This window comes from Rhinoraja longicauda, chromosome 10 (genome assembly GCF_053455715.1).
Source record: "Rhinoraja longicauda isolate Sanriku21f chromosome 10, sRhiLon1.1, whole genome shotgun sequence".
In the NCBI taxonomy this organism is placed as follows: domain Eukaryota; kingdom Metazoa; phylum Chordata; class Chondrichthyes; order Rajiformes; family Arhynchobatidae; genus Rhinoraja; species Rhinoraja longicauda.
The window spans coordinates 4501851-4527419 of record NC_135962.1 but is presented as its reverse complement, the minus strand read 5'-3'; the positions used below and the strand labels follow the sequence as shown (position 1 = coordinate 4527419).

The 25569-nt window shown below is 46.1% G+C and overlaps 1 protein-coding gene across 1 annotated transcript in view; it reads left to right on the top strand.

Annotated features, from left to right (window-relative positions):
* Nucleotides 1-14625, top strand: part of exd1 (exonuclease 3'-5' domain containing 1) — a 59525-nt gene extending 44900 nt beyond the window's left edge. Inside the window, exons 9-11 of the mRNA XM_078406103.1 lie at nucleotides 7873-8016; nucleotides 10850-11041; nucleotides 14246-14625. Coding sequence (XP_078262229.1) covers nucleotides 7873-8016; nucleotides 10850-11041; nucleotides 14246-14569 — 660 coding nt within the window. The 3' untranslated portion in view covers nucleotides 14570-14625. The remainder of the gene's footprint in view (nucleotides 1-7872; nucleotides 8017-10849; nucleotides 11042-14245) is intronic.
* Nucleotides 14626-25569: the final 10944 nt, after the last annotated feature.

The following is a 25569-nucleotide window of genomic DNA, read 5'->3' as shown; positions in this document are numbered from 1 at the left end:
GTAGAGAATCTAAGGACTCAATCAGAGCATTGATCAGTATAACGTAGGAACAGACCTTTCACCCAACAATTTCTGTGCTGAAGACCAATAATTAAATGGTGGAAAGAGATTCTGTGTTTATCTCAGTCGTTCATGAAGCTTTTGGAATTGGAGTACCGTTTGACACAGGAGGTTCAGGCCTAGGCGAATGTTATATGGCCTTTCCAGTCTCTCCAAGGCCATGGCCATTGAAGGAGCCGCTGCCGACCCGTACAACTCCCGCAGGCGATTCCACACCGGACCCACCAACGCCGAGGTGACCACAGACCCAAGCAGCTTCCTCGTCCATTCCCAGGCCTCACCTGCTAACAACACCACCACCACTCACCCTTACCTGCCCCTGGCCAAGCGCGAGGCGCAGCCATTGACTCCGCCGATTCTCACATCTTCCCTGCCACCAAGGCCGTCAACCCACCAGGGTTCCAGGCTCAGTTCCCAGCCGAGGGCCTCTACACTGATGACCCCATCACCACCTGGTCTGGCTCTCCTGGGTCCCACTGCTCCCTCCCCCACACACACACACACGCGCAGAATCTCAGTAATGGTACCACTGGGTCCTGCTGCCCTTCCCCATCTTCAAACCGCACTACTTCTCCTTATTCCTACCCTTACACTATCCCTCTCACCCAACGTCCCCTCACAGCCCACAACTTCCCACCCCCCCCCCCCCCTCCCCACAGTGCCTCCCCTGAGCCTCCTTCCACCCTTCTGACTCCAGCCCTCCCCCCTATCATGATTTCATCATCCCCCCTGACCTCCCTCCTTCCAATATAGAATGGTCTGACCACAACAGAGGCCTTACCTTTGTACCCCTCAATGAGTTGCGGGCCCACCATAATGTAGAGCTTCTCTTCTGTCGATTCTGCCTTCGGTCATTTTTCTCAGTGAAGAAGTCCTCATCTCAGAGTGATGGCCTTCCTCCCATCTCCAAGATTCTCTCTCCTCTTGGGAGGAGCTAGGCCTTCTATCCTCTCTGGACCTTTTAATTTCCAACTGCCTGCGCAACATCAACCTTCTGAACTTCTCTACTGCCCGCAGACAACCCTCTGAACACACAGCTCACTGAAACCTACCAACAAGGCAGGTTCTGTTGTAGTCTGGCAGGCTGACCTCTACAGTGCTGAGGCTGAGACGCCAGCTCTTGGACCCCTCCTCATCACTACCGCTAGACGATAAGCCCACAAACAAACACCAGGCCATCATTTCCCACCTGTTTCTGATCTCATCGCCTCTGGAGAAGCTCCCTCCACAGCCTCCAACGTTATCGTTCCCCAGCTCCCCACTGCCCACTTCCATCTCCTTCCCAAAATCCACGAACAGAACCGCTCCAGCAAAGCCATCATCTCTGCCTGCTCCTGCCCCACTGAATTAATCTCCACATACCTCAATTCCATCCTGTTTCTCCCCCCGCCCCTCCCTCCCTTGTCCAGTCCCTTCCCACATCCAAGCCACTTCACACGCTCTTCATCTCTTTAATAACTTTCAGTTTCTAGGCCTCCATCGCCTCATCTTCACCATAGGTGTTCAGTCTCTCTGCACCTCCATCCCCCCACCAGGAAGGTCCAGATCACCCTGCATCTCTTGTGTCCCATAGTTCTCCCCCAGTCAGAACAAGCACAGAGTTCCCCTGGTCCTCGCCTTTCACCCCACCAGCCACCGCATCATCCTCTGATATTTCCTTCCCCTCCAACATGATCCCACCACCAATCAAGTCTTCCCAGTTACACCCCTTTCCGCCTTCCGCAGAGACCGCTCCCTCAGCAACTCCTACGTTCACATCCCTTCCCACCCAAACCACTGCCTCCCCACGTACTTTCTCCTTCAACAGCAGGAGATATAAGACCTGTCTCTATCCAGGGACCACAGCAGTCCTTCCAGTTGAGACAGATGTTCACGTGTATCTCTTCTAACCTCACCTACTGCATCTGGTGTTACCACGGTGGCCTCCTGTACATTAGTCAGACCAAGCATAGACTCGGCGACCATTTCGGTGAACACTTGCACTCAGTCCACCAAGACCTGCTGAATCTCCCGGTTGCTAGCCATTTTAACTCCCCTTCCCATTCCCACACTGATTTTTCTGGCCTCCATTGCCAGCGTGAGGCCACACGCAAACTGGAGGAACAGCACCTCATATTAGAAACATAGAAAATAGGTGCAGGAGGAGGCCATTCGGCCCTTCGAGCCAGCACCGCCATTCATTGTGATCATGGCTGATCGTCCCCAATCAATAACCCTTGCCTGCCTTCTCCCCAAATCCCTTGATTCCACTAGCCCCTAGAGCTCTATCTAACTCACTCTTAAATCCATCCAGTGATTTGGCCTCCACTGTGGCAAATTCTCTGTCGCAGAGAATTCACAACTCTCTGGGTGAAAAGGTTTTTTCTCACCTCAGTTTTAAATGGCCTCCCTTTATTCTAAGACTGTGGCCCCTGGTTCTGGACTCGCCCAACATTGGGAACATTTTTCCTGCATCTAGCTTGTCCAGTCCTTTTATCATTTTATATGTTTCTATAAGATCCCCTCTCATCCTTCTAAACTCCAGTGAATACAAGCCTAACCTTTCCTCATATGTCAGTCCCACCATCCCAGGGATCAATCTCGTGAACCTAAGCTGCACTGCCTCAATTACAAGGATGTCCTTCCTCAAATTAGGAGACCAAAACTGTACACAATACTCCAGATGTGGTCTTACCAGGGCCCTATACAACTGCAGAAGAACCTCTTTACTCCTGTACTGAAATCCTCTTGTTATGAAGGCCAACATGCCATTAGCTTTCTTCACTGCCTGCTGTACCTGCACGCCAACTTTCAGTGACTGGTGTACAAGGACACCCAGGTCTCGCTGAACCTCCCCCTTACCTAACCTAACTCCATTGAGATAATAATCTGCCTCCTTGTTTTTGCCACCAAAGTGGATAACCTCACATTTGTCTATATTATACTGCACTTGCCACGCATCTGCCCACTCACTCAACCTTTCCAGGTCACCCTGCAACCTCCTAACATCCTCTTCACAGTTTACACTGTCACACAGCTTTGTGTCATCCGCAAACTTGCTAATGTTGCTTCTAATTCCCTCTTCCAAATCATTAATATTCAGCTCGGGTAGCTTACAAACCGAATGGTATGAACGTTTAATTCTCCAATTTTAGATTTAGATTTAGATTTTTTAGATTTAGAGATACAGCGCGGACACAGGCCCTTCGGCCCACCGGGTCCGTGCCGCCCAGCGATCCCCGCACATTAACACTATCCTACACACACTAGGGACAATTTTTACATATTACCCAGTCAATTAACCTACAAACCTGTACGTCTTTGACGTGTGGGAGGAAACCGAAGATCTCAGAGAAAACCCACGCAGGTCACGGGGAGAACATACAAACTCCGTACAGACGGCGCCCGTAGTCAGGATCGAACCTGAGTCTCCGGCGCTGCATTCACTGTCAGGCAGCAACTCTACTCGTGCCGCCCTCTAACTAATCCTATGCACCACTTGGACTCCAACCTATTTTTCCCCTCCGCACCTTCCCTCCATCTCTCCTCCCCTGGATTCACATTCGCCAACGTCAAACATGTCTCACACTATCAGTCCTACCTCTGTCCTTTGTTCCAACCATCTCCCTGTCAAAAAAAAAAACCCTTGTCTGTGTCGACCTATTACCTGCTGCACTTTGTTCTGCCTCTCCTCTTTCCAGCTTTCTTCTCCCCCCTACAATCAATCTGAAGGAAGATTCCAACCCAAAACATAACCTACCCACGTTCTCCACAGATGCTGCCTGACCAGCTGAGTTACTCCAGCGCTGTCCTTTTTTGTCTGTATCTGCAGTTCTTTGTTTCTACTGATGTGGACATACAAGATACTCTGAGTCTGTGTTCTGTGACGCATCAGTAAAGAATTGTGTTGAAATAACCTGCATGATACAAAGTAATTTAGCTGGTGACAGTACATCAAAATGTAAAGGCCACACACTGTTCGCATCAGCCTACAACAGAATGTTGGACTTATTTCATAGGGGATATAGTTTTTAAGCAATTATGCAATACTTCTCCAAACTTAACACCTTGTGGCCTATTTTCATTGTATACCTTTAGCTCCATGTGTGATTCAGGATCATTAAAAGCAACATAGTCTTTTAATGTTGCATTAAAAGCAACATTGCTCTGAAGTACCAACTGAATTTGTCAGGTGCAGAGGGATTAGACAGTGAAATGTAACTGTACAACATCATTTATTTAATTTTCCTTTATTTCCCTAATGCCTCACCACTGGTATCTTTAAAACCATAAGTGGTGTAATAATTTGGTGATTTCTATTCAGTTAGACTTACCTTAATGCTAACGACTTTTAGATTAGTACTTCTGTGATTTTTTATCATAACCTTAGATTTCATATATTTGAAATGGCAACTGAATATGATAACTTTAGTCTGAAGAAGGTCTCGACCCGAAAGGTCACCCATTCCTTCTCTCCAGAAATGCTGCCTGACCTGCTGAGTTACTCCAGCTTTTTGTGTCTACCGATGACAACGTTATTAATCAATATGGCGTCAGAGCGACTGCTAAATTAGACTGTCTCCTGGAAAAAGTGATTCATTTCCCCTTCTAAACGTCCTGCCCAGAATAGAACAGTAAAGTACAAGAACAGGCCCTTTGGCCAAAAATATGCCAAACATGATGCCAAGAACATCACTTATCCACCTGCACACAACCCATATCCTTCCATTCCCTGCATATCCACATGCCCATCCAAAAGTCCTTTGAATGCCACTAATGTACCTTTTACAACCACCTCCCCAGCAGCGCGTGGTAGGCACTCACTACCCTCTGTGTAAAAAAACCTGCCCCACTTTAAACTTTGCCCCTCAAAAGTCTTTCATCTTTGCCCCTCTCACTCTAAAGCAATGCCCTCTAGTATTATAAGAATATAACTGCAGATGCTGGTACAAATCGAAGGTATTTATTCACAAAATGCTGGAGTAACTCAGTAGGTCAGGCAGCATCTCAGGAGACGTTTCGGGTCGAGGCCCTTCTTCAGACTGATGTCAGGGGGGCGGGACAAAGGAAGGATATAGGTGGAGACAGGAAGATAGAAGGAGATCTGGGAAGGGGGAGGGGAAGAGAGGGACAGAGGAACTATCTAAAGTTGGAGAAGTCAATGTTCATACCGCTGGGCTGCAAGCTGCAAGAAATATGAGGTGCTGTTCCTCCAATTTCCAGTGGGCCTCACTATGGCACTGGAGGAGGCCCATGACAGAAAGGTCAGACTGGGAGAGGGAGGGGGAGTTGAAGTGCTCGGTCACCGGGAGATCAGATTGGCAACGTGGACCGAGCCCTCTAGTACTATTTCATTTTTCCATCCTGGGAACTGAATGGTTCAAGGTTAGTTGCAACTGTAGAGTTGTAGCCTTACTGTGCCAGAGACCCGGGTTCAATCCCGACCTCGGGTGCTGTCTGTACGGAGTTCGTACGTTCTCCCCGTGACCTGCATAGGTTTTCTCTGAAGCTCTGGTTTCATCCGACACTCCAAAGATGTACATGTTTGTAGATTAGTTGGCTTGGTATAAATGTAAAATTGTCCTTAATGTGCGTAGGATAGTGTTAGTGAGCGGGGATTGCTGGGTCGGCCGAATGGCCTGTTTCCACACTGTATCTCTAAGTTAAACCAAACCTGGAAGTATAAGGGTTGTGTGTACATGAGAACAGCACTTGCAGGTTCTCCTTCACATTGCACATCATCCTGCATTGTTTGAATAACCCTTCATCATCGCTGGGTCATAATTCAGAACGCCGATACCACACCACTCTGGAAAGGAATGCAGCAATTCAAAAGAAGGTGGCTTACCTCCAGTTTATCAAGGGCAATTAGGACAGGGGAATAAATGTTTTACACACCAACAATACCAAGATCCTGAAAAAACAAGTAAGTAAACATATTTTTACTTTAATATAAGCACCAGATTATTCATCTGAATAACGGCTTTGTTTTGTTTTCTTCTGACCTCTGTCATTTAATATCGTGAAGCAATTATTGGCTAACGTCCATATTGTTCTTGCTGTTACATTGTTGGAATTCAGCCATGAAACTGTTTTCAATTGCAGCCTCTTAAGTATTTGCAAACCAAAAAGATTTCACTAAACACGATTTAACCAAGACTCAGTCTCAGTCTCGCCAATCCAGTTTCTTACGACTTGTGACCCACTAATTTCAACAAAAATGTCAGTGTGTTACATAGACCATTGCACAAACGTCACTGAAATGAAATGTGGGTTAGTCAGTACCACAACAAAGGCATGGTGATATTTCAGGGAAGGAACAGAGAAGGAAGTTAAAAATTCGAACGTATGGGAAAATCCAGGGATACGTGAGTGGAAACAACCGAAGAACAGGCTCATTGCCTTCCTGATAGCTGAATAATAATATCTAGGATGATAAGAACAAGCTCATTGAAGAGAATAAAAAGGTCATAAAAGATCATAAAAGGTACGAAAGGTACATCCACATATAAATGTGAAAAGTAGGGAAAATGGGACTGAGAAGACAGCTTGCTAATTTAGATTTGAAATCATACAACACAGAAATAGACCCCTTGCCACAAGTCCATGCTGACTAAGGTGCCCCATCCAAGCTAGTCCCATTTGCCTGCGTTTTGTCCATATCCCTGTAAAACTTTCCTATCCATGTGCATGTCCCAACAGCTTTTAAATGTTACTTTTACCAGCCTCAACTACTTCCTCTGGCCAAAAAAAGACACAAAGCGCAGGAATATCTCAGCAGGTCAGGCTACATGACAGCCTGTTCCATACACCCACCAGCCCTCTGTTGTAAAAAAAAAAGCTGCCCATCAGGTTCCTAATAAATCTGTCCACTCTCACTTTAAACCTATGCCCTCATTCTTCATTCCCCAGTCCTGGGGTGAAAAAAAACTGTTTTCACCCTATGCATCCCCTCATGATTTTATACTGCATGATATGATCACCCCTCGGCTTCATTTGCTCAGAAGGGTAACATCACAGTGAAGTCTTGTTTTGTTTCGGAGATATACACAAAGTGCTGGAGTAACTCAGCGGCTCAGGCAGCATCTCTGGAGAAAAAGGATGGGTGATGTTTCAGGTCGGAACCTTTCTTCAGACTTGTTTCATTTCACTTATCGTCTCACCAGCAGTGCTGTGATCTGATTAAAAGACCTGCGAAATGGGTAGGTAACACAAAAGTTCTGGTTCAAAAGTTTCATCTCTTCACCGCGGAGATGAAACCTCTCCTGTTGGGAGAAGGATGTTTCTGATTTTTTTTTGTGATAGCAGTATTTTAAATATTTATTTACCTTCCTGTCCTTGGTATTTATTCACAAAATGCTGGAGTAACTCAGCAGGTCAGGCAGCATCTCAGGAGAGAAGGAATGGGTGACGTTTTGGGTCGAGACCCTTCTTCAAACTGATGTCGGGGGTGGGGGGGGCAAAGGAAGGATATAGGTGGAGACAGGAAGATAGAGGGAGATCTGGGAAGGAGGAGGGGAAGAGAGGGACAGAGGAACTATCTAAAGTGGGAGAAGTCAATGTTCATACCACTGGGCTCCTCTCCTTGGTGATCAGTCATGACTCACCACTCCAGCAATTAAATAGTAAAATGCTGGGTGGTAAATAGTTCTTCCTTTCTATCCATCCCTGACCCTTAGTTGATATGGATTAAGTAGGTGGAGCTGCATGTAGATTAGATCTTCTCACCTTCTCACCTCTGCCTCACATCCAAATTAACTGGAGGATTTTGTACAGGTTCTGTACCTTGCAGCTACATCATTTAACGTACTGGACTTATTTTACAATGTGCAGGTTGCTGATGTTCTGCAGTTCTCCACTGAAACAGGAGGCCTTCTTCCCAGTTGTGTCAGTACTTTAGAAGAATGTCTAGTTCATCACCTCAGCCTCCCTCGAACAAAAATCCGATCCTTGCAGCACAGTGCAAGTGCTCTTAAGGTACATAACAATAGTTTGTACAATTTTTTTGGTGCCATCAAAGGACATTAGCAATGTCCTGAAACTATCACTCTATACAGAGGATAAATGGGTGGCTGATTACTTGTGCCAAAGGGAAATTTAAGTACAAAGTGGATGAAAGTTGGGCATTTTCAAGGGGAATTAATCTAAAACCAAATATTACAGATGTAGCAATTGCAAATGTTGGGAATATTTATAGAAACATAGAAAATAGGTGCAGGAGGAGGTCATTTGGCCCTTCGAGCCAACACCGCCATTCATTTTGATCATGGCTATTTATTCACAAAATGCTGGAGTAACTCAGCAGGACAGGCAGCATCTTGGGAGAGAAGGAATGGGCGACGTTTCGGGTCGAGACCCTTCTTCAGTCTGATGAAGAAGGGTCTAGACCCGAAACGTCGCCCATTCCTTCTCTCCCAAGATGCTGCCTGACCTGCTGAGTTACTCCAGCATTTTGTGAATAAATACCTACGATTTGTACCAGCATCTGCAGTTATTTTCTTACATTGTGATCATGGCTGATCATCCACAATCAGTAACTCGTGCCTGCCTTCTCCCCATATCCCTTGATTCCGCTAGCCTCTAGAGCTCTATCTAACTCTCTTTTAAATTCATCCAGTGAATTGACCTCTACTGCCTTCTGTGGCAGAGAATTCCACAAATTCACAACTCTCTGGGTGAAAAAGTTTTTTTTCACCTCAGTTTTAATTGGTCTCCCCTTTACCCTAAAGGGCCTGTGCCACTTAGGCGATTTTTTAGGCGACTACCGGCGACTGTCAAAGTCGTAACAGATCGCCCAAATTTTCTTTTACCCGACGACAATGACCACGACAATGCCGAGTCAGGTCGCGATTACACCGTCTACGGAAACATCGCAAAATTTCCACGCTGTCAATGCTTCTCCGGCGTCCTCATTTTCGCTGAAATCACTGACAAGTCGGTAAGTCCTTGAGAGTTTTGAAATATAACATCTTGCCCGGGTTACTTGAAAACCAAGCTTCACGGTAACAAGGCATAAACTGGATTGACTTCCAGTTTACTAATAGCAGTATTAAGAACTATAATTTTAAAAGTGGTTAAATGGATTTTTGTGAAAGGTGTGTGGGCATTCTTTGAAAATGTATGGGTGATGCATATCTGGTTTCTGGGTTGGGAGCCCACTTTAAATGTAATGGCTGATGACCATAAACATCGCGAATATTCCCACGCTTACCTGACCGTCAAACTGTCGCCTCCAATCTACCTGTCAAATGTCCTGACGGTAAATAAATTGGTTAAACACAAGTATTTTATGGTATCTTCAAATGACTTTACTTATTTTAGTATTATGTGCTTCTAAATGCATCTAAGAGAAACTAGCAAACCTGGGGACAGCATGCGACAGCGCCCGCAATACGCAACGATACCTGGCGACAAGCCAGCTGTCACCGAGAAATTTCACTCCGGTTGATTTCTCAGCGACGCGCTGAGATCCACTACGATTCTTGGAAGACTCCTCACGATCATGCCCGCGACACCCCGGGGAACTGTCGGCGACAGCCTAGTCACCGGCAGTCGCCTTAAAATCGCCTTAGTGGGACAGGCCCTTTAGACTGTGGGCCCTGGTTCTGGACTCTCCCAACATTGGGAACATTTTTCCTGCATCTAACTTGTCCAGTCCTTTTATAATTTTATACATTTCTATAAGAAACTTGCCTCTTCCTGCATTCCAACCTAGGAATGCGCAGTAAAATCCTCTAACAGACACCTCTCACCCCAGTGCACACTTCACATGTTTCCCTCTACCCTGAGAGTGCACAATCACTTCTCCACACACTTCCCTCCAACCTGAGAGTGCACAGCAAAGATACTAGAGGAATAGGATGGACCACTCCGTTGAAATCGCCTATACTAAAGTGTAAGAAAATAACTGCAGATGCTGATACAAATCGAAGGTATTTATTTCACAAAATGCTGGAGTAACTCAGCAGGACAGGTAGCATCTTAGGAGAGAAGGAATGGGTGACGTTTCGGGTCGAGACCCTTCTTCAGACTGAAGTGTAGTACGCAAAGGAGCGTAATGTCTGCCATTTTAGTTTGCTATGCCTCTCGCAGTGTAATCAGTGTTTTGGGGGAACTGTATGTGTGATGATACCATTAAAATGCAGAATATATCTCATCTATCAATTCATAGATCTTTGTTATTTTTCTTTTTTAATGTTTCTGCAAGTTTTTGCCTACTAAAATGGTGTCATGACGTACTACAGTTTCTAGGGTTGAGTGGTCTATCTTGTTCCTCTAGTATCTATCTTTGGTGCACAGTAACTTCCTCACACTCTTACCTCAACCCCTGTGCACACTCACCTCTTCACACACTTCCCTCCAACTTCTATACACGGGCTATACTGCTCAAGAAATATGTGGAAAGGAACTGCAGATGCTGGAGTAACTCAGCGGGACAGGCAGCATCTCTGGAGAGAAGGAATGGGTGACGTTTCGGGTCGAGTGGACCATGATCCCACAGATGAGCACCAGGCCTAAAAAATCTAAATATAGGTCTGAAGGGTCTCGACCCGAAACATCGTCCGTTCCCTCTCTCCAGAAATGCTGCCTGTCCCTCTGAGTTACTCCAACGTTTAGTGTCTATGCTGCTCAAGGCTGATTAGACTGATTAGGAAGGTGCTGCATGGTGAATCCAGTGACAGGTTGAGTTAAGTTTACCCATAACTAACAACCTCTCGGAGAGTATATTATTTTACTTTGAAATCTGTGACGACGTCAGTGGTTCTCATGATTGTTTTTTATTGTCTTGCCTTCTGTCTCTGGTGTGCAGGTTAATCCAAAGGTGTGGAGCTGCCGTCCACTCCCCTCACGCTTGCTGCAGAGTGCAGGATTAGAAGTCATGTTTCTGCTCTCACTCCGCACTGTTTTGATGGACAAGCTAATGATGGATTTCACAACGCAAGTGGATAACTACCTGAGCATGTACAGGAATATGCCCAACATTTCTTTAGGGTATGCTGAGGTAGGAGCTGTTGGGCAATTAAGAAAATGCCTCCAAGCAATTTTTGGGTGGATTGCTCATCCTTTTTCTTCCAAATGAACCTGCTAGGAGTGACCCAACAGTAAATGATTTGATGATTCTTGCCCAAGGCAAAAAATACCTTCCACTCCACGTGTAGGAAGGAACTGCACGAGCTGGTTTAAATCGAAGATAGACACAAAATGCTGGAGTAACTCAGCAGGACAGGCAGCATCTCTGGAGAGAAGGAATGGGGTCGAGACCCTTCTTCAGACCGATGTCAGGACAGGAGAGTGGCCGGTACATAGATAAGGAAGTGTAAAGATAAGGAAGGGTAAAGTGTGAAATCCCTTACACTTCCTTATCTATACACTTCACACCTATACACACACCTTACACTTCCTTATCTATACACTTCCTTATCTATGTACCTTCCACTCAACGATTTCCCTCAGCAGCTCTCTCCGCAGAGTGGACAGTTGTGGGAGGGGTGGGGTTGGCTTGACATTGAAACTACACAGCAGTGTGGAAAAAAATGTCACAGTTGCTTGCCTGCAAAGTTCGTGGGATTTCTGAAAGGCAACCGGTTACTTTAATGGAACCTGGGAAGGAACAGTGCTGATGAGGACTGTGTCTGAGGCTCTGACTTGTCCTTCTCTCCACGAAGCTTGTACCTAATTTGCTAATATAGATAATTCTGAAAAACATTCTGTCTGTACTTCGTAATTTACTGTTCGACTAATTCCATACAAAGTGTTTAGCAATGAATTTCAGGAAACTATACTCTGCATTGGAAAGCAAATTTAAAAAATAAGAGCAGAGATTTTAATTTACTGCCTAGCCCATTTGACGAAACCCACCATTAGGTGCATTGTCTAGACATTCTAATGCCTGCCCAGTTGAACTTTAGCAATAGACCTATCTCCCATGTGGTGGAAACTCGAGGTAGCAGCAACACCCTTGAGCATTTTTGTTTTAGGCCCCTGGTCTACATGGCATCCATCATGCAATGAGGCCACTCTGAAGGATAGCAGGCAGCCTGTGCTGCTTGCTGGGAAGTTGCTTGTGCAGCATTGTGCTGTGCACACACACAACACACGGTCTGTGAATGGCGTGGAATCCACACACCAGAGACAGGCTGGGCACAAGGGGATTTTTGGATTATTAGAGGTAGCCCAACCGTTCCTAAGCAGTGATCTGCCCCTGACACCTTTACCACAAATACTTCATCCACTCACTTTCAGTGCTTGGGGTTAGGCCATATTTCCTGTGATACCACTAAAGAGTAAAACACTAGTCCTTTTTGGAAATGCTAAGTGTCTGTAAACTCAGAACATTATTTTTAACTGAAAAGATAAAGGCTTAAAGTTATTTAACACAAAAAAATAAACTGCTGGAGGAACTCAACAGGCCAGGCAACAAGGAAATGGATAGATGACGTTTTTTCAAAGTGTGTCTTATTTCACACATCAGAATCAGAATAACCTTTATTGTCATCCAAAAAAACAAGTCTTTTGGACGAAATTCCATTACCCACAGTCCAACAATAAGAGCGATAAAAATAAGCAATAACACACACAATCACAAACCAACACAATTTTTTTTTAAAACATCCATCACAGTGAGTCTCCTCCAGTCACCTCCTCACTGTGATGGAAGGCCAGAATGTCTTTTCTCTTCTCCCGCGGTCAGGCTGTTGAAGTTGCCACATCGGGCAGGGAATGCAAGAAATACAGCAGGTCAGACAGCGTCAGTGGAGAGTGAAGTTCGGAATACAGGCTTTTATAGGTTTCTTGATTTCATGCCTTCCATTCAAAAAAATTGGGGGCGTGGCTGTGTTCTGCAGCTGTGGCTCACCGGCAGTCTCTCTGTCTTTTTTTTGTTTTTTGTCTATTGTCATCGTTTAATGTACGTTTTGTTCTATTTTTAACTCTGTGTATGTGGGGGGGTGGTGGGGGGGTTGGGGGAAACCTTTTTTTCTAATCTCTTCCTCAACGGAGATGCGACCTTTACCGTGTCGTATCTCTGTTCGCGCTACGGCCTAATATCGTGGAGTCGGCGGCCTCCAGCTGGGATCGACCTTGAAGACTCCGGTCGCAGGGCCTGGACTTACCATCTCGGAGGCTTCGGCCGTGGGCCCTGCAGACCGCAACATCGGGAGTTCGCAGGTCCCTGGCTGGCGACCGGCTTTTGGGAGCTCCAGCCGTAGCAGCTTCGACCGCCCCGAAGCGCGAGGTACGATCGACCCGCTCGCAGGCCCTTCATCACCCTGCGTGGCTCGGCCGCAGCACTTTCCATCGCCCGGTGGGGGCTCAGGACTTTCATCGGCCTGCTCGGCTCGGCCCTGGGACTTTCCATCGCCCGGTGGGGGCTCAGGACCTTCATCAGCCTGCTCGGCTCGGCCCTGGGACTTTCCATCGCCCGGTGGGGGCTCAGGACTTTCATCGGCCTGCTCAGCTCGGCCCTGGGACTTTCCATCGCCCGGTGGGGGCTTCAAAAAGTTGGGAGCCTCGATCACCCCGTGGCACCACGGGAGAAGAATGAGGAGGAGATAAGACTTTGCCTTCCATCACAGTGAGGGTGTGCCTAGAGCAATCACTGTGATGGCTGTTTGTGTAAAAATTGTATCTGTGTGTCCTGTGCTTTTTGTTGTCTACTGCCGGACCCTGACGTGAGAGGACGCTGGCGTTGTTTATTCGCCGCTTTTCCGTTAGGATAGTTTGTCTGTTTGTTTTTATGTTGATTGTTTTTGTAAAGCGCTTTGAGCACCCGATAAGGCGCTATATAAAATAAATGAATTATTATTATTATTATTATAAAAAAATCACGTAACTTACACATATTTGCTACAATATAATTCATAGTCTCCTGCAACCCACATTTACGAGGCTGCTCTAATGAATAAGAAGTAAACATGTGGTAATTGAGGAATGAGAAATTCATTGACCACAAGTGATAGATAGTAGTTCTGCTAATAGCCCTTAGAGACTCAGCAATAATCTGCCCTTTTGGCTGTGCCCTTAATGTTCATTTTTGTGTTCACCAGAATGTCTTGTTGCCTCACTCACTTGACATCCTGTTGAGATTCCTCCATTTGAGTTTGATATGGGCTAGATGTTTAATTGGAGGGTGTCCACTCTGAATCTTATTTGAGTTTTATTTCTCCCCACAAAACTGGAGTCACGTTTATCTGCTTATTTTTGCCAGATTTCCTCACTGGAGCTTCCATATGAATTGAAGGAGTTAACTGTTATTCAGAAGTTAAGACGAGAGGATGCGCTAAAGAACTATAGAACTGATGAGAATGACCTCCTGGTGCGACCAGACCCTCACTTCGAAAGTAAGCCCAAGGCCAAGGAAAGGATAATAAACATAGATGACATTCCAGAGCTTGAAACAACCAAGACATCAAGAGAAGATCTAATTGAGGTACAGAATGAGAGGATTCCATTGCTCGAGCCCAATCCTGACTGTGGTGAAGATATTTGTCCTCCCCTAGAGCGAATCAGCCTTTCAACAGCCAAACCTTGAAGAAAATTATTGCCCATCTATGCAGAGAACCCAACTGTGTTGTGTTGGGATAGTGATGTGACGATAGTGATTTTAGTGCTGTGGAGATGATCAAACATTTCGAGGAAATACATCCTATCTTTGTCCCGCCCCCTCCCCTGACATCAGTCTGAAGAAGTGTAGGAAAATAACTGCAGATGCTGGTATAAATCAAAGGTATCACAAAATGCTGGAGTAACTCCGGGTCGGGCAGCATCTCTGGAGAGAAGGAATGGGTGACGTTTCGGGTCGAGACCTTCGCTCAGTCCGCCTTAATCAACCTGATCTCCCGGTGGCTGAGCACTTCAACTCCCCCTCTCACTCCCAGTCTGACCTGTCTGTCATGGGCTTCCTCCAATGTCATAGTGAGGCCCACCGCAAATTGGAGGAACAGCACCTCATATTTCCCTTGGGCAGCTTACAGCCCAGTGGTATGAACATTGACATTTCTAACTTTAGATAGCTCTTCTGTCCCTCTCTTCCCCTCCCCCTTCCCATTTCTCCCACTGTCTTCCTGTCTCCACCTATATCCTTTCTTTGTCCCACCCCCCCTGACATCAGTCTGAAGAAGGGTCTCGACCCGAAACGCCACCCATTCCTTTTCTCCAGAGATGCTGCCTGACCCGCTGAGTTACTCCAGCATTTTGTGATACCTCAGTCTGAAGAAGGGTCTCGACCCGAAACGTCACCGATTCCTTCTTTCCTGAGATACTGCCGGACCCGCTGAGTTACCCCAGCATTTTGTGTCTACCTTCGATCAAACATTTCTAACTGGGTGGCTGTGCCAAGAAACTCGAGTTACACTTCAACGTGATTCCCAAGATCTTTGGACCAAACCAAGACCTCTCTGAAGACAGTAGATTTCAAATTAATCCCAAAAACATACTTTTCAGAAACGGGTGACTCCTCAAGAGATTTCTGCGAGTCACACAGGCCAGGATCTGCTTCTGTTGATAACTTATTTGGGTGACTGAGTGGCCTTTAATGCTCCAGCATTTTTGTACATGGGGTGAGAGTCGTGGGTTTTATTTGCACAGTGAGCTCCCAGTTGGAGAATGCTGTGGGAAGGAAAATGCTGAATGAATGCTGCCAATTTGATGCTTCAGCTAAGCAACAGCAAAATATTAATTTGTTAATTTGGTGAAAATGCAAACATGAACGTGCACATTTCTGATGAATGCAGTAAAGGTCCAGGTCAGAAGAAAAGTCTCGACCCGAAACGTCACCCATTCCTTCTATCCAGAGATGCATCCTGTTACTCCAGCATTTTGAGTCCATCTTGAATTTCACCATGGTATCCCATTGAAGTTTTGCTTTTAGGGTTTGGACACCAAATTGACTCTAAGCCCTTAAAAACTAAAATAATGTGCAAGTTCTGATATCTTTCCAAATAAATTTCTTCAAAAATGAAAGATGTTATATTCTTGACAAACTGAGGAGGTGATGTTTACTTCCAAAGGACCGTTCCGCTTTCTTCGGCCTTTAGCGTGTAGATACGAGTTTCAGAATACATGGGAATAGTTCACTTGAAATTAAACAGCAGACACAGATGGAGTACAGTCACATTTGTGTACTGAGTGAATGTCAAAAATGGTTATAGACCCTGTGGTTCGGCTACTTCTCCCTGTATTTGTTTCTTTTCCCCTTCCATTTGTATATTTTTCCCTTCCATTCGACCTCCCAATGTTCAACCACTCACGCTTGCTCAGGTTAAACTCCATCACCCATTAACAATGCTAACAGGCAATTCCTGTTGAAGCTGGAGTCTCGAGACAACAACGCATATACCCGTAGATTGTGGCTGGACAATAGACAATAGGTGCAGGAGTAGGCCATTCGGCCCTTCGAGCCAGCACCACCATTCAATGTGATCATGGCTGATCATTCTCAATCAGTACCCCGTTCCTGCCTTCTCCCCATACCTCCTGACTCCGCTATCCTTAAGAGCTCTATCTAGCTCTCTCTTAAATGCATTCAGAGACTTGGCCTCCACTCCCTTAATGACTTGCATGCAAAAGTAGGCTACAAAGCGAAGGCGCGCAATATCATTGCCAACAATGGGTCACTCCCAGATGAATTCAATCCATTCTACACCCTCTTTGAACAGAAGGTTGATGCAATGGTCTCGCGTGCACCGCTACCAACTGTTACTGAGGCAGATGTAAGATCTGCAAAAAGCAATTGGTCTAGATGGAGTCCTTGACACCGTCCCCCGGATCTGTGCAGATCAGCTGGCAGAGGTATTAACAGATATCTTTAACCTCTCACGACTCCATTCTGATATTCCAACATGCTTCATTAAAAAAACATTATCATCCTGATGCCGAAGAATCGTGCATAAATGATGGCTCTGACGTCCACCATCATTAACCAGCCTTCCAGCTGGCCTTGTTCCAATGCAGTTCGCAATAGATCCACAGCAGAAACCATCTCCCAGGCCCTAAATTCATCTCCAGAACACCTAGACAGCAAGGACTCCTACGTTAGAGTCCTATTTATTGACTATAGGTCTGCATTCAACATCATAGTCCCATCCAAACTCATCTCCAATTTCTGGGACCTGGGAATCACCACCCGCCTCTGCCACTGGATGCTTGATTTTCTTACCCACAGACCTCAATCACTGAGGGTAGGTGATAACGATACGATAGAACTTTATCTTATCCCAGGAGGGAAATTGATCTGCCAACAGTCATAAAACACAAGATACATGAAACATGAAATTAAAGTGATGTGTGGGAAGCCGAGGATTGGGATGTGCAAAGATTGGGGGTGGGGGGGGAGTCAGTCTAACCCACGAGAAAGGGGGAGAGTTATACTGTTTGAAACATAAGATTATTAAGGGATTGGACACATTAGAGGCAGGAAACATGTTCCCAATGTTGGGTGAGTCCAGAACCAGGGGCCACAGTTTAAAAACATGGGGTAGACCATTTAGAACAGAGATGAGGAAAAACCTTTTCAGTCAGAGAGTTGTAAATCTGTGGAATTCTCTGCCTCAGAAGGCAGTGGAGGCCAATTCTCTGGATGCTTTCAAGAGAGAGCTAGATGGAGCTCTTAAGGATAGCGGAGTCAGGGGGTATGGGGAGAAGGCAGGAACCGGGTACTGATTGTGAATGATCAGCCATGATCACTTTGAATGGCGGTGATGGCTCGAAGGGCCAAATGGCTTCCTCCTGCACCTATTGTCTATTGTTTGATAGCCACAGCTGTGGTGATGTGCTGCATCTTGGTGGGACCAGTCTGTTGCTGAAGGTGCTCCTCAGGTTGACCAGTGTGTCACGGAGGGGGTGAGCTGTATTGACCAGGATGCTCTGCAGTTTGAGGAGCATCCTCCCCTCCAAGACCACCTCCCATGAATCTAACTCCGCCCCCAGGACGGAGCCAGCCCTCCTGATGAGCTTGTTGATTCTGTTGGCATCCATGGTCTTCGCCCTCCTGCCCCAGCACACGGCAGAGCAGAAGATGGCACTGGTAGAAAATCTGCAGCATTTTATACTGGTTCTGGATTCCCCCAACATCGGGAATTTTTTTCCTGTATCTAGCCTGTCCAATCCTTTAAGAATTTTATATGTTTCTATAAGATCCCCACTCATCCCTCTAAATTCCAGTGAATACAAGCCCTGTCGACCCATTCTTTTATCATATGTCAGTCCCGCCATCCCTGGAATTAACCTGGAGAACCTACGCTGCCCTCCCTCAATAACAAGAATGTCCTTCCTCAAATTAGGAGAACAACATTGCACACAATACTCCAGGGTCGGTCTCACCAGGACCCTGTACAACTGCAGTAGGACCTCCTTGCTCCTAAACTCAAATCCTCTCGCTATGAAGGTCAACATGCCATTAGCTTTTTTCACTGCCTGCTGTACCTGCATGCTTCCTTTCAGTGACTGATGTACAAGGACACCCAGGTCTCGTTGCACCTCCCCTTTTCCTAATCTGACACCACTCAGATAATAACCTGCCTTCCTGTTCTTGCTACCAAAGTGGATAACCTCACATTTATCCACATTATATTGCATCTGCCATGCATCTGCCCACTCACCCAACCTATCCAAGTCACCCTACAGCCTCATCGCAGCTCACACTGCCACCCAGCTTTGTGTCATCTGTAAACTTGGAGATGTCACATTTATTTCCCTCATCTAAATCATTAATATATATTGTAAATAATTGGGGTTCCAGCACCGAGCCTTAGTCCATTAGTCATAGCCTGCCATTCTGAAAAGGACCCGTTAATTCCTACTCTTTGCTTCTTGTCCGCCAACCAGTTTTCTATCCATGTCAGTACCCTACTCCCAATACCATGTGCTCTAATTTTGCACACTAATCTCTTGTGTGGGACCTGGTCAAAGACTTTCTGAAAGTTCAGATACACCACATCCACTAGCTCTCCCTTATCCATTCTACTTGTTACATCCTCAAGCATGATTTCCCCTTCATAAATCCATGCTGACTTTGACCACTGCTTTCCAAATGCGCTGCTATGACATCTTTAATAATTGACTGAAGCATCTTCCCCACTACTGATGCAAGGCTATGATTCCCTGTTTTCTCTCTCCCTCCTTTCTTAAAAGGTGGAGTTACATTGGCTACCCTCCAGTCCACAGGAACTGATCCAGAGTCGAGAGAACATTGGAAGTAGGTTCGAATTAGGAATCCTGCAAAGTGGCAGATGATATCGGAGGTATCACAGATTTAGGAGGGAAAAAGCTGGACAAGGGAAGGAATAATTTCTGTGTGGCACTATATGTCTGCTTGGGTAATCCAGTTGGTTCTTGGGAGAAGATAGAAGCTATTTATATGTCTGAGGGACTATGGCGGCTGCAGAGGGAAGTTCTCCCAAGGAAATAAGGTCAGTGAATGCTTGGGAGACAATGGTCTGATGGTCATGTTCCAGAGGTCAGTGTGAGGAGCGTTTGAGAGCTGATGTGTGGCCTCTGTGAGATCCAGGTCAGTTTACCAAACCAAGGGTCTTGACCCAAAACATCACCTATCCATGTTCTGCAGAGAGGCTGCCTGACCTGCTGAGTTCATAAATTCATAGTGATAGGAGCAGAATTAGGCCATTCGGCCCATCAAGTCTACTCCGCCATTCAATCGTGGCTGATCTATCTCTCCCACTCAACCCCATTTTCCTGCCTTCTCCCTATAACACTTGACACCTGCACTAATCAAGAATCTATCTATCTCTGACTTAACAATATCCACTGACATGGCCTCCATAGCGTTCTGTGGCTATGAATTCCACAGATTCACCTCCCAACGACTAATGAAATTCATCCTCACCTTCCTAAAGGAACATCCTTTAATTCTGAGGCTGTGACCTCTGGTCCTAGACTCTCCCACTAGTGGAAACATCCTCTCCACATCCACTCTATCCAGGCTTTTCACTATTTGGTAAGTTTCAATAAGGTCCTCCCTCATCCTTCTAAACTCCAGCGAGTACAGGCCCAGTGCCGTCAAATGCTCATCATATGTTACTCCAGCACTTTGTGTCCTTTTGCATATGACAACCACCTTGTCAGGAGGTTGAGTGACAATATTGGGCTTGTATCTCTGAGAGGACAAAGTTGAGGTTAGAGCTGGTAAGACCAATGGAGTAAGTCCAGGGTCCTGGATGTCTCGGAGAGCTTGCATGGCATTCTCAGGGTGAGGAGGCAGAAGTCATTATGTGTGCTGGCACAAATGACATGGGCAGTAAAAGGACTAAGGTCCTGTGAAATGAACATAGGGAGTTTGGCAAAAAGGTTTAATACAGGACCTCCAGAGTAATGATCTCTGGATGATGCCCAATGCCATGTGCTAGTGAGGGTAGGAACAGGAAGATAGGACAGATATGGCCAAGGAGTTGGTTCAGGGGACAGGAATTGAGATTTTCAGATCATTGGGATTTCTTCTGGGGCAGAGGTGACCTACACAAGGAACGTTTTACACCTGAACTGGAGGGGAACCAATATCCTGGAAGGAAGGTGTGTAAGAAGGAACTGCAGATGCTGGTTTAAACCGAAGATAGACACAAAAAGCTGGAGCAAATCAGCGATACAGGCAGCATCTCTGGAGAGAAGGAATGGGTGACGTTTCAGGTCGACCCCAAACGTCACCCATTCCTTCTCTCCTCTCCAGAGATGCTGCCTGTCCCGCTGAGTTACTCTAGCATTTTGTGTCCAGCTGCAGATTGTGGGATCTGATAAGAAAGTGATGTAGGAATTTCTGGACATTATAAGAAAATCAAGCATGTCAAACATAGAAAATAGGTGCAGGTGTTTGGCCCTTCAAGCCAGCACCGCCATTCAATATGATCATGGCTGATCATCCACAATCAGTACCCCGTCCCTGCTTTTTCCCCATATCCCTTGATTCCGTTAGCCCTAAGAGCTAAATCTAACTCTCTCTTGAAAACACAAATGTTTTTAATAGAATAACCCGAGATCGTTACTTACTCAAGACCCTTTTGTCAGGTTGCTCCTGCTATTTGGGTGGGTTTCAACTAAATTGGCAAGGGGATGGGGTAGAATGCAGGAGTGAGACTCGGGAGAGGCTGGAAGTCAGTGTGGATGGTAAAGAAAGGAGGTTCGGTGGACAGGATAGGCAGGAGCACAGCAGCGAGCGAGGGAGGACTGATGGATTGAATCGCATTGATTTTAGTACAAGGGACCTGACCGATAAAGCGGATTAACTCAGGGAGTGGTTAGGTAGGTGCGACAGGGACATTGTAGCCATCACGGAACCCTGGCTAACAGAGGGCCTGGACTGGCAACTTAATGTTCCAGGGTACAGATGCTTCAGGTGAGATAGAGGTGGGGGTAAAAGAGGAGGGGATGTTCAAGATTTCAATTTATTGTCACGTGCACCAATTAAGGTACAGTGAAATTTGAGTGACCATACAGCCATACTAAGTGAAAAGCAACAAGACACACAGCCACATAAAATAAATTTAACATGAACATCCACCACAGCGGATTCCACATTCCTCACTGTGATGGAAGGTAATAAAGTTCAATCATCTTCCTCGTTGTTCACCCGCGGTCGGGGCTGTTGAACCGTCCACAGTCGCCGCTGCTGATGGTCCGAAGCCCTTGCGTCGGGATGATCGAAACTCCGGCCGAAACCAAAGGACGGTTGAAACTCTCTCCGCAGCATGGAGCTCCAGAGTCGGCCTCTTCTTACCAGAGACAGCGGGCTTCACGGTGTTAGAGTCCACAGGCCCCGCGGTTGGAGCTCTCCACAGTCGATCCCCGGCAAAGGATCGCAGCTCTGCGATGTTAAAGTCCACGCGGCGCCCGCGGCATGAAGCGCCGGGCCGGTCTCCAGGAAAGGCCGCCAACTCCTCGATGTTAGGCCGCAGTGGGGACGGAGATACGATACGGGGAAAAATCACATCTCCGTCGAGGTAAGAGATTGAAAAAAGGTTTCCCCCAATTCCCCCCCCCCGACATAAAACAAACCAAGAAACACTAAAACATACTTTAACACATACTTAAAATAATAAAAAACAGTAGAAAGGACGGACAGACTGTTGGCGAGGCAGCCGGTGCTGGTGGCGTCACCCGGTGGAACACCAAAGGAGAATGTCGGAGCAGTAGTCTGAGCTAGCAGTACTGATGGTTTGTCTCGTGGAGAAACCTACATGGGTGGAGCTGAGGAATATGAAAGGGATGGTCACCGTGTTGAGGATGTACGACAGGCCCCCAAACAGTCAAAGGGAATTAGAAGAGCAAGTATGCCAGGAGATTGCAGGCAGCTGCAGGACTAAATGGGTTGATATAATAGGGGGTTTCAACTTTCACAATATCGACTGGGACTGTCATAGTGCAAAAGATTTAGAGGGGGCATAATTTGTCAAATGTGTTCAGGAAAGTTCCTCATGCAATATGTAGAGGGTCCCACAGGGGAGTGTCTTCGAAAATTGGGAAGGGGATCTCGTCTGAGAAAATTGGGAGAGGAAAGTGGATGAAGTGTTCTTTTCATTATCGGCAGACCAATTATGAAAAGATGTACACTGTTGTCATCAGAGGGACAGTCAGACTGGTCAGAGAACTGTGAAGGATGGATGGTGAGAGAGGGAAAGCAAGGGTTATTTGAAGTTAGAGAAGTCAATGTTCATACCACTGGGGTGTAAGCCGCCCAAGCGAAATACTAGGAGCAAAGAGGTCCTTCTGCAGTTGTACAGGGCCCTAGCGAGACTGCATCTGGAGTACTGTGTGCAGTTTTGGTCTCCAAATTTGAGGAAGGATATTCTTGCTATTGAGGGCGTGCAGCGTAGGTTTACTAGGTTAATTCCCGGAATGGCGGGACTGTCATATGTTGAAAGACTGGAGCAGCTAGGCTTGTATACACTGGAATTTAGAAGGATGAGAGGGGATCTTATCGAAACATATAAGATTATTAAGGGGTTGGACACGTTAGAGGCAGGAAACATGTTCCCAATGTTGGGGGTGTCCAGAACCAGGGGCCACAGTTTAAGAGTAAGGGGTAGGCCATTTAGAACAGAGATGAGGAAAAACCTTTTCAGTCAGAGAGTAGTAAATCTGTGGAATTCTATGCAAACAACCTGCAGCAATCGACTTGAGCGAGTTCCTGCCTGCCACCTTCAAAGTCGGCCTCGGTCCAATTTAGAATTTTAACTCATGGATCCATCCATAACTATCTTAAAGCTAATAAAACAGTGGTCACTGGTCCCAAACCTTGAAGGCAGTGGAAGCCAATTCTCTGAATGCATTCAAGAGAGAGCTTGATAGAGCTCTTAAGGATAGCGGAGTCAGGGGGTATGGGGAGAAGGCAGGAACACGGGGTACTGATTGAGAATGATCAGCCATGATCACATCGAATGGTGGTGCTGGCTCGAAGGGCCGAAAGACCTACTCCTGCACCTTTTGTTTATTGTCATGAGGTGCTGTTCCTCCAATTTGTGCTGGGCCTCACTCTGACAGTGGAGGAGGCCCAGGACAGAAAGGTTTGGGACCAGTGACCACTGTTTTATTAGCTTTAAGATAGTTAATGATGGATCCATGAGTTAAAATTCTAAATTGGACCGAGGCCGACTTTGAAGGTGGCGGCAGGAAGTCGCTCAAGTCGATTGCTGCAGGTTGGTTGCAGGAAAAGGAACATCCGGAAAGACAAGAGTTCAGGGCACGCATACTCCTGTTAGAGTGAAGGGCAAGGCAGATGGGTGTAAGGAAGCTGGGATGACGAGAGATAGTGAGGCTGTGGTCAAGAATAAGAGGGAGGCATGGGGTAGGTATAGGCCGCTGCGATCAAGTGTACCCCTGGAGGAGTTTCAGGAACTGAGGAGAAAGCTAAAGAACGAAATCAGTAGTGCAAAAAGTGGGCAGGAGATGGCTCTGGCAGATAATATTAAGCATAGCCCCAAGAGATTTTTATAAATACATTGAGCCCATCTGGAATCAAAGTGGTCATCTCTGTGTGGAGCCACAGGAGATGGGCAAGGTCCTCAACGAGTATTTCTCCTCTGTTCTTACCGAGGAGAAAGACATGAGGAACTTGGTGTCTGGAGGTGTCTTGGGAGCAGTCAAGGATACGCTAAAAGTCCTACCGCATATAAAGGTAGACAAATCTCCTGGGCCTGATCAGATATATCCGAGGACACTGTGGGAAGCTAGAGAGGAAATTGCAGGCACCCCTGGCTGCGATTTATGTCGTCATTAAATATGAGTGAGATGCCAGACAACTGGAGGGTGGCAACTGTTGTGCCTCCATTTAAGAAGGGCTGCAGGGAAAAGGCTGGGAACGACAGGCTAGTGAGTCTAACATCTGTGGTCGGAAAGTTACTGGAGAATATTCTGGGGGATATGATATATTTGCATTTAGATGGACTGATGAGGGGTAGTCAGCATGGTTTTATACATGGGAGATCGTGTCTCACAAATCTGATTGAGTTTTTTAACGAGGTAACAATAAAGGTTAACGAGGGCAGAGCTGTAGACGTTGTATATATGGATTTCGTATAGTGACAAGGTTTTACATGGTTCAATGGTTTATTGACACGTACCGAGGTACAGTGAAATTCTTTCTATCCATAAAGTACTACTATACATAAATCCAATCTCAGATTAAGTACAAAGTGTATAGAAATAGTCCACTGAGTTGATCTACAAGAGTTGCCAGGTTTTGCTGCTACTTTCAAAGTCTAAGTTGTCTTTGAATGCAGCTGACCACAAAGGCTTGTTGTCCTGGAAGCGTTGCAGGATCAGACTGGCCAAGCAAAGTTGTAGGAAAAACAACTTCCTACAATTACGCAAAGATTTAAGTTGGGTGACGCATATTAGTCAAGTGTCTAACAAAGCAAATAGAACTCTTGGCCTTCTTAAAAGAAATGTTCACACATGCAGTACATCCGTCAAAGAGAACACCTACAAGTCCTTGGTCAGGCCCAAATTGGAGTATTGTGGAGCTGTATGGGATCCTTTCAACAACAACAACAAGATCACATTGGAGAAAGTACAACACCGAGCAGCCCGCTTTGTATGTAATGACTACAAGCGCAAATCAAGCGTGAATAATATGCTGACTTCTCTCGGATGGGATACTCTAGAGCTCCACAGAATCAGGCTAAGACTTATTGCAATTTACAAGGAGATTCACAAAATCACCCCTTCAAATCTTCCGTTATCCTATAGCACCAACCGCCATGAAACAAGACAAAATACCGGTCCCAACATCATTAACTCGCTAAATTTCAATAAACTGTGCTACCAATATTTCCTTTACCCGAGGACGATAAGGGAATGGAATATGTTACCACCCAACACACTCTCGATGTTCAGCCATTTAAAAAGGGGATTGAGCAACTGGATCTCCTCAACTTGGTCAAAAAGGCTCACTTCAAAATTTAATCACGACTCTACTCACTCCGACCTGCGCGGGATAACCACTTATGAGGTGTTTGTGCAGTAATGGACCAGAACCAGAACCAGAAGCAGAACCAGAATCAACACCAGGACCAGGACCAGAATCAA